General features: G+C 44.3%; 1 protein-coding gene across 30 annotated transcripts in view; it reads right to left on the minus strand.

Annotated features, from left to right (window-relative positions):
• LOC125312111 (neurexin-1a-like) overlaps nucleotides 1-10142 on the minus strand; it is a 279994-nt gene that overhangs the window by 151844 nt on the left and 118008 nt on the right. For 21 of the 30 annotated variants that reach the window (XM_048270660.1, XM_048270679.1, XM_048270677.1 and 18 more), the window contains 2 exons: nucleotides 9852-10055; nucleotides 6802-6828 (listed from right to left, as the gene is read on the minus strand). In XM_048270660.1, coding sequence (XP_048126617.1) covers nucleotides 6802-6828; nucleotides 9852-10055 — 231 coding nt within the window. The remainder of the gene's footprint in view (nucleotides 1-6801; nucleotides 6829-9851; nucleotides 10056-10142) is intronic. The other 9 variants (XM_048270695.1, XM_048270694.1, XM_048270688.1 and 6 more) reach the window with 1 other exon arrangement.

Raw genomic sequence — 10142 nt, forward strand, 5'->3', positions numbered from 1 at the left:
GACTAGGAAGGGCTTTGAAAGCATCATTGTGCAGCCTGCATAGATTGCTACAAATTGCTTATTCATAGCACGGGAATTGCAAAGCATTGTGTTTCCTCATTGTCAGACATATGAATTGTAAATGATATTTGAAACAGTAATGACGATTCCCGCCACGACTGAAAACCAGGGTGGGGGGGCTCGTCTTCTGCATGGCCGCATACTGGCTCCTTGAGACGAACCGCAAGGCATCAGTTGTTGGGTGATGAGTCCCTGTCACGTAACTGGCAGAGGAGAGCAAATACGGATTGTGATTTTATTTTTTTGGGCGGATGGGGTGGGGGAGGTTTCAGTCAATGTTTTCCTGTCCGTCTTGTTTGCCTGCTCGTAGTTGACACAAACGACAGCAACAACAAAAATAACAGCAAAAGGCTTCATACAGTAGATTTTCCTTTCTCACGCTTTTACTAGTGGTCTCTGGTGAAGGAGGTCTTTCACAGTCAAAGGCTCTTCAACACAACCACACGAGCACTCCTATGACTGGCTTTTAATGTCAGTATTTCTCAGCCATACTGTCGACGTTAACCATCAATCATGTATGGCACTACAGACCTTTCAGACTATTTTTACAGATACAGCCTTTGAATAGTTAATAATTAATAGCTAAAACTGTAATGACTGCTGTGTATTTGTGCGTGTGTGTGTGTGTGGGCGTGAATGTCTGTGGATTGGGCAGCGGTGATGTCACAGTGTGTGTGTGTGAGCGTGTGTGTGTCCTGGAGAGAGTGGGGAGTCTGGCCCCTCCATCAGAGCGCAGCAGCGCAGAAAATGAGACAGGAACGAAACAGGGCCCTGGGGCCGTGAACCTGACATGAAAAGCCATTTACAGCTACCCCGAGGGGACACCCCCCACACGGGAGGGGGAGAGAGAGAGGCCCGCACGGGGAGCAGTCACTGCTAAACACCACTCAGGACAGCAACTTTGTCTCCATTGTAACACAAGGAGGATAAGGGTGTCAAGATCTTGCTTTGTTTTCTTTCTCATGTATTCTCTTGCACTCTCTCTCTCTCTCTCTCACTGTGGGAGTTTGTCACTGTGGGTGCACTTTGTACTTACAACTGTCACAGTACTGGAGTGCTAGCAGGTTTGTACCAGCCCTACACCAGCCGTGCCATCCCATAATTACCATCGCACTTTCCCAGCTTTGTATGTCTACTTGATTAATACATGTATTTATATTTCTGTTAATATACTGCAATTCTTGGCTTGACTAATTTGCTAAATATTACGGAGACACATGTCAAGCCTCATGATATCTTCTGTCGGTGATATCAACTCAACATGAGTGTAGCCACTGAACCGCCATGATTGTGTCGTAGGCAGTGGCAGTGCCACAGAAACATGCCACATCACATCAGAGTGGCAGAGAGCAGAGATCAAAGGCCACACGAAACACTGAATCAATGACTCCTGATGCACACCGACGTGCAAATGATCTCCTCCCATCTGGCAGAAAAACAAATAGCACCTCCACACATGGGAGAGACGGAGGGAGAGAGAGAGAGTGAGAAAAGGAATGGAATCCTCTGAGAAGAGAAATAGGAAGAGTGATGGTAAGACAAGAACAGAGGAGAAGAAAGACAGGAAGAAACGCAAAAAGAGAGAACCGGCATAAGAAAGGGATGCGAGAGGCAGGTGTGATAGGGAGAGGTATTACAAGAAAGAGAATCAAAGCTGGAGAGAGGAACAGCCCAAAAAAAAAAAAAAAAAAAAAAAAGCAACCAAAAAAAGAGTGCAGAGACAGTAGAACACGACAGCAAAAGACACACATCAGCCTCTCTAGCATATTTTTTCGTCGTTCTTGCTCTTGTTGTTGTTTATGTGTGTCAAAAGTATTGCAAAACGATGACAAAATAAATAAACCCAGGACAAAAGCTGTCAGCTTCTTCTGGCAGTGTGTCAGGCGGGGCCTTCAACGTCTCACATTGAGTTCATAGAGGGCCAAGTTCACTCCAGTGAAGTGCATCCGCAGCTATTTACTTTTGCCTCTCGCCTCTGTCATTTCCAAGAGCAAATGCAATACGTATGCAAATCCCTGAGTCGCCGGGATACGGACAATCTCAGAGGCTCGCATTTGCTTGGTAAGCAATAAACAAGTGGGCTGCTTAAGGACCAAATATGTGCCCGGGGATTTGAAAAAAAAGGCCACCTAGATAATAAAATAGACTCCTCCTACATAAGAGGCCATGTGAACTCCATTTGGGATTCTGGCCTCCAAACTGTCTGGTAGAGAACTAAAGTAAAAAAAGGAAGCCATTATGGTTAGGAGTCTTTTGAAATTCATTCTTTTCTACTAGAGATAAGGCCTTGGTTTGGCTGGAAGTGTTCTGCCAAATAATTACTTCAGGTCGTCCACTTCCAGGGCTGGTAGAACTATATGTTGTGATTGATTTCTCCCCGCTTCTTTCATAGTGACTTGCTTATTGCCAGACCCAGCAGAAGCACAGCAGAGTATCTTCATCTTCAACCGAGCAAGGATGAGATGTGATTATGAAGTAATAATGGCCACTTGCTAGGTGACCATATGAGGTCATAATGGGCGCCTTGCTAGGTCACTATGTGAGCATTGCCATCGCACTCTGACTCACCCGAGAGCGATGAGTGAAACTACTAGCAGATGAAATACTCATCCAGTGCTGTGGCCAAAGATGCATGAGACTGGTTGGAAATGCAAGCCTGTGCTTTTATATATTTATATATATATATATATATATATATATTTTTTTTTTGTATTAAAAAATACAAAAAATAAATAAAAGATTAAACTTGTTTACCTTTTGCCAGTAGCATTAACTAATATATCTAAATACCATATGCATATTCCACATTACTTTACAATTACTAATCTAGTCGTGGCTACAGTATGTGTGAAAGTAATGCTCGAGTGGCTATATGTGAGAGCAATGTGTACAAGGATAAATGGCTGTGGTTTCGCCGCAGGTAACCATAGCCATGAGTATATCCTTTACCTTTTTGCTTTTATACAGCACAACAGTTCCACTTACAACTATCAAGTGAAGTTTAAAGACATCAAATTGTGTTTTCTGTTGTTTATTTTGATTTTTGTTCGGTCAGTTACAATAAATAATCTTAGCATGTACTGCTGACAAGCAACGGAAAATGTGACAACAGCCAAGTTTGGTGAAAGAGGCTATATGTGCTCAATGATTTGTGTGACCTGTCCTCATATTACATGCCAATCTGAACATTCATCCTACTCCACTTTCTCAATTAATAACAACAACATGTCAAGTGTGACATTATGAAATAGCTGTTCTCTCACTTTGAATGAACGGAATGTTCACGTCAGACAATTTGATGCAAAATGTGGAGTGATTACAAACGGTGGTGCTGGATGGAAGAGACCCAGTGGGGCTGTCCTGGGATACTGCCATTGATGAATGTCTCTAGTACAGTCAGATATGAATAAACAGTTTGACCAGACCTGTTGTAAGGGTTTAGATGTACAAGCCTTACGAGTCTGTACAAGATGAACAAGCCTTGATGCCTCGGGTCTTGTTTTTCCTTCTGTTTTAAACATGCTGCATAAACAATTGCTTTTCAAATATCTGTTTGTGTGTCTGTGTTTATATGTAAGTGTCATTGTGAGTGTCTGCCCTTATGAGTGCTGGGTGTTAGACATATTAATATATGAAGAGGAATCTTTCAGAGTGTCAAGCCCTTGAACAGCAGGACGTCACAGCCACAATAAATAAATGCATGCACACAGACACACACACACAGTGGGAGAGAGAGAAATAGAATACAAGCAGCCATCCATCCACAGTATATATATTTTTAGAAACGTTGTCACTCTGCTTGTTAACAGTGTTTAAGTCGAAGTGGCAGTGTTTTCTTCAGGCAGCACAGGGGACGCCCCAGGGATCCCAGGGCCCTAATTGACAGTGATGTGCTCTTTAAGTCAGTGCAGTGATTTCTCCCCTGCCCAGCTGACCAGGATTGCACAGCCTGACAAAGTAAATTAATTAGGGTCTGCAAAACACGGAGGCCAACATTTTGTTTTTAAGTGATCAACTGGCTTCATAAAGCATATTTCTCAAAGAATTAACCCTTAAAGGAGTACCGTCACACCAGTGTGACGGGAATGTTGAGAAATGAACATTCTAAAGAATATCTGGGTTCATTGAATTCAACATAGAATTTTAGAACCTTCAATTGTTGCGGAACTTAGAACGTTCAAAAACCTACACCTTTAAGGGTTAAGACACCATTTTCCTTTTCCTTACGGTTGTCATAAAAAAGTGTTGCAAGCTAGAGTAGCTCAATGTTTAAGATTGAATCAGAGAATTTGCAATGGGCTGAGAATTTGCAATGGGCTAAATGATGGACTATCAGTCCATAAATCCTGTGGTGTCATTTTGGAGCCAGGTGACAGAATAATGTTCATGAAGAAGATGAAAGGATACAGCATATCCCCAGAGGAGAAACAGTCTTTCTCTCTTCTCCATTCTTCCTGTATTCTCTTGTGAATATTCACAATAAAAAAGAATCTGTGGTGCAAATTTGATGCAAAGCTCAAGTGCATATCACATTTTAAAAATAGCATTGTTTCACAAGACAGGACCGTGGTGAACACCTCATGTTTACTATTCAAAATACTGTTGGGCAACAGGTGCTCAGGTCTACCATTTCACCACAAAATCAGTCCTGTGTATCAGTCCAAATGGGTGTGTGTGTGTGTGGGTGTGTGTGTGTGTGTGTGTGTGTTTGTACATTTTTATCTCAAGCCATCTGTCCACAAGTGTCCCCTGTGCCTTTTGCAAATGGGATAATGTGAGTTGATGTGAATTGATAAACAGACCGTGGAAAATGCATACAAGTTATTCATATAATGAGGTGTTCAAAGGATCAATTTACTGTACATGAACATTCTTCAAATTGCGTTCAGCTCTTTGTCCTTGAGAAACGACACCTTATCCAAATGCACGTTGATTTCACAGTGCACACTCTATACAGCATCTGGTTGAACTAATCCGGTTGTTAAGTCTGACGTCAATTAAATGACAACTTAGAATTCACAGCAACAGTTTTGGTGGCTAAGCGTGAAAGAAAGAAAGAAAGAAAGAAAGAAAGAAAGAAAGAAAGAAAGAAAGAAAGAAAGAGAGAACACAGAGAAAAAAGGTAATGAGCAACAAAACAAGTGAAAAAGGGTAAATTATGCAGAAAATTGAACAGAGAGGCATGCATGTTTGCAGCTCTAATTGGTGCGTCATTCATTGAAAAACAGAGTGAATCATGAGTGACCTCTGAGCAGCCATCACTTATTCATCTGTATAATAAATCATGGATAGCGAGGAGAGAGCTTTTGTTCCCAAATACCGTTGTGCAACCCAGTGGAACAGCTTCACAGTCACACACACACACACACACACACACACACACACACACACACACACACACACACACACACACACACACACACACACACACACACACAGACCTCTCCTTCCCAGAGACCCCTATCCCAAACTCCTATCTGTCACACAAGTCGTCTCTGATTTGAATTGACCTCCTCTGTTTACCTGGCATCTCCCTCTTCCTTCTCTTCTTTTCCCATTTCACCACCTCTCCTCTTTTCTCATTCCCTTCTGTATTCTTTCACCCTGTTTTTACCCTCCTCTCTACACCCCTCTCTAATGGTTTCCCTCCCATGCCAAACCCCCTCTCTGCCGTCCTGCTGCTTGTTTGTCTGGCTCCGTCCCCACCCCGTCCACCACCACCACCACCACCACCATCCCCTTTTCTCTCCTTTCTCCCCACCTCTCTTCTGCTCATCATTTCTCTGCTCTCCTCTTCTTCTCTCTTCTCTCCTGTTCTCCTCCCTCCTATCCACGGCCGTTGCTGCTCGAGCAGACAGGTTAATGGGAATGATAAAATCACACTCCGTATTTCTCCGTCTCGAAAAGCCTCATCAATTTCCGCGCGGCGGCGGTGGCGGCGCCGAGGACTGAAGCAGGGGGGGGAGGAGAGGGGCGCGGCGGAGGAGTCAGGGGGGGCACCAGCGCGTGGCTATAACACCTCTGTTTCTGTAGCGTGCCTTTGACATCATTCTGTTTGATTTCAGGGGACGTCAAGGTTTGTTAATTATAAACTCCGGGGCGTGACGGATCATCAGTTAGGGCTAACATCAGGACTGGTCATTAACCTGAGAGCGGACGACCTAGATACAGGGTTGGTCCACGGTCCACTCGGGGCAGCTTGAGTGGAGAAAGTCTCTGAACTCAAATAAAAACACACAGCTAAGGGCTGATAGGCCTTTAAATCCACACACTCGACTGACATTGACAGAAAGTATGTCTACGGTATACTGCTGGAGTGTGATGGGACACCTCAACCTAAGAGAGGCAACTGACCGTTTGTGGTGACAAAACTGAGCTTGAATCAACTCACTGATTTTTGCAATAATCCCTAAAGAGGTTTTCACCAAATAAATTGCAAACTGAACTAGTGCTATTTCACATCCTATGTACATGTACATCATTATGAATGATGCGATTCGGAGAGTGAGAACCTCACCAAAAACCTCATCAGTAAAGGAAAAAAAAATGAACGAATGAATAAATGAACAGAAACAAAAACTTAAAACATCATCAACATCACATGTCATTTGAAGAGAATCAACCTTCATTTCAGTGAACATTTCAACAACAATAGAGAGAAGAGAGAGTAGAGAGAGAGAGAGAGAGAGAGAAAAGACAGAGAGAAGACAGAGAAGAAGAAAAATGTGAACATTCACTTACTGGTGGTACAGTTAATCCTGTCACAGTCTAGATGGGGAAGAATAGATGAGATGTAAAATTCAGCCTTCAAGGTTACAGCTGCAGACATCCATAACAGCACACAGCCCACCCCTCTGGGGACCAGCACACGACCCCCACCTCCCTGCCTTCATGCTCCCCTCCATGCTCCCCCTCTCCTTCAGCCTCCACTTCCCCCGGCAAGGCAGCCGCTCTGGGGACCAGGGGCAGAGATAACGCCCCAGACACTCTACGAAGAGCCAGGCTGTGCTGCTAACACCTGGGCTGTGGTACAGTGGATGCTATGGTGTGTGTGGTGTTACTGATCTGTGGGATTAGAGGGCTGTCTGAGTGAGATGTAAGATACCTGGGCCGGACTGTATTATGAAGCAATAGGACTCCATGGTGGGTAGATTGAGTAGGTAACTTTAATTTCCATCATGGGGGAAGATTAATTATAAAAATTGTATTTATAGCTTAGTCTTGGCTTAGCTACTCTAGCATATAATAACTGTGATAATAATTAGCATTTCACATACGCTTTTCTTTTTTTTTTTTTTTTTTTAATTTTTTTATTATCAAACAAAGCAATACATTGTTATGCTCAAAATCACAAACATGAATTGCAATACCCCCCAACGCATATGCTTTTCTATTAGTGAGTGAGAGTCTCTGATTTGTTCTGAGTAATCTGGGCGAGTGGCATGTGGACTGAGAGAGCATGAAGGCTTGGACTTGGACAAGCTGGGCCACTTGGCAGGCATACTGGGTTTGTCAGACTGGGTAACTCTTAAGAACTCACTCAAATACGCCATGCCTGGACTGTCTTAGTGCTTGTGAGAGAGGATTTCACATTTTACGAAATTTGAAAGTATTGACTAAATTACTCTCACAGTGGGAGACGGTGTCCTCTCACAGCATGCATGGCATATTTGGTGTAACGCTTGTCACAGCACCACATGTTGAACCATTATACTGTAATTGTTGTTTTGTCATAAACAGAGGCCATTATATTTCATCAAACAATTTTTGTGTATTATTGCTTTATCAGTGAAATGAAACCAATATGTATTTTTGCAATGACACCCTGAGTGTAGATGAAGGCTGATTTTGGTGGCACTACTGCTTCGATAAGTATTGCAAGATTGGATAGTAACTTTTATATTCCACATTAGCCTTCAGCTGATGCAACCATAAAACATACTTGAATCATTGATAAGGGTGTGCATGTTGCCCCTTGAGCAATGAAAAAAAAAAAAACAAATCAAAGGACAAGCAAATGCTGTCCTGGTGTGTGTGTGTGTGTGTGTGTGAACCGACTGGTGCTGTGAAGCTTTGGAACAATGGCTCAACCCAGCATCCTTTCCCATGTGGCCCACCTGCCGTGTGCCGTCAACCACAGCAGAAAAGTGGTCGCAAACAGCCAAAGACCACCGTGACCGGCCCTTCCTGGGAATGCTCTGCTTCGGGGGATTGGTAGGAAGAGAAACAGGGGCATCAAAAAAGGGGTGAATACGAAGAGATGGAATAATAACTAGATTGAGGAAAAAATGGTTCCTCTAAAAATAAAATTGAATCGAGAATTTGAGCTTATCGCCAGCAGACATCTACTGTTACCTTGGTTATCTGGCATCTTGACTGGCATATGATGAGAGTGTGCCAGCAGTTCACTGTAGACAGAATCCAAGTCTAACCCCAGTTTTTGAACACACTGTTTAATACGTTTATTTTGAGGACTTGCTTTATCTTCAAACCAAATTAAAAAGGAGAGAGGAGAGGATACTTTGGTATACTAGTCAGGAAACACTATATAACACTGCGTAAGTGCACACACACACAGACACACACAAACACAAACAGACACACACACACACACACACACACACACACACACACACACACACACACACACACACACACACACACACTTTCTTCCATACCTCCTTACCTCTATTAATCTGAACAAAATCACAGGCATAGCTGAAAGGATGTAGAAATGCATTTCATACCCTGATAAATATTTATAGCGGCGCCTTGCTCCTATTTCTTTCCTCTCTCCATCCATGGCTAACTTTAATTGTCGGGGGCCTTGTGCATAGTACACGAGCAGTCGGGGGCTGCTTCACAGTAAGTGCTGTGCTCTTTAGGGACCAGCGTCTGACCCATTTGGGCAGATACCAGGAGGACAGGGACAGCGGGAACACTGTCTGGAACAGGGGTGGAGCAGCAAACTTGGGTCTGTGCACAAGTCAACAGGAGCTGCTCAAACTGAGGAGTTGAAGGGAGGGTGGGTGTCTTCAGGAGAAGTGGCTACAGCCCTGTGCTGAGGGGGGCAAAACTTCAGGAAGTAGTGGAAAACCTGCGTAGGTTGGGGCCGTGGAGGTCGTGGAGCGCCGAACGAGGCAGAGATAGAGAGAGAGAGAGAGAGCGAGAGCATTCCCCGTGGGGTAAGGGCAGCGGCGTGCTCGTTTGGCAGTGAGCGAAGAGTCGCAGACTTCAGGGCATTGAAGGGCTCGACTACACCATCCCCCTCTAGTCAGTGCAAACAGAGTCAGAGCTGGAGTGGTGGGTGTGGGCTGAACTCGAGGTGCAGTGGTGTTTGTATAGAGCAAACTGTTTCCAATGTTCAACTTGAGGTGCCTTGCATTGGTGTTTAACTTTATATTACATTTTCGATTTGGGTTTTACTTTATATGAGGAATTTGTGTGCCCTCAAAATACTTTATGCGGTGATTAAAAAATGTTCTAACCAAACTAAGTGGAGGTCAGATACCTCATGCATAAGGTTAACTATATTTCTAGTAGTCTGTACATGTGTGCTTGTGTATATTGTGACAAATGGATGCTCTGGTGTTGGCTTCAGGCTAACCATGTGTGTGTGTGTGTGGGTGTGTGTGTGTGTTTGTGTGTGTGTGTGTGTGTGTGTGTGTGTGTGTGTGTGTGTGTGTGTGTGTGTGTGTTACCTGCACCTCAGGAATTGATAGCGCAAGTGAGACTGAGCGTGTGTGTCAGTGTTTGTACACAAGTTGGCTGGTGGTTCACCGGCGCGGTACCTAGGTTGACGGTGAGTCGGATGCGGCCCATGTTGAGCTCCAGCCGGAGGGTGTCGCCGGAGTCGCGCGAGGTGGTGGCCATCAGTATCCCATAAGCCCTCTGGGAGCGGAAGCGCAGTGACACGTCCTCCGCCTCCGTGTGCATCACCACCGGCAACTGGATCTTCATGAACTTGCTGCCGTCGTAGCTCAAGACGGTGGCCTCTGTGGAGGGGTCAGAGAGAGAGAGAGAGAGAGAGAGAGAGAGAGAGAGAGAGAGAGAGAGAGAGAGATGTGAGAAAAGGCAGGGGG

The sequence above is a fragment of the Alosa alosa genome, chromosome 18, assembly GCF_017589495.1.
Source record: "Alosa alosa isolate M-15738 ecotype Scorff River chromosome 18, AALO_Geno_1.1, whole genome shotgun sequence".
NCBI lineage: Eukaryota > Metazoa > Chordata > Actinopteri > Clupeiformes > Clupeidae > Alosa > Alosa alosa.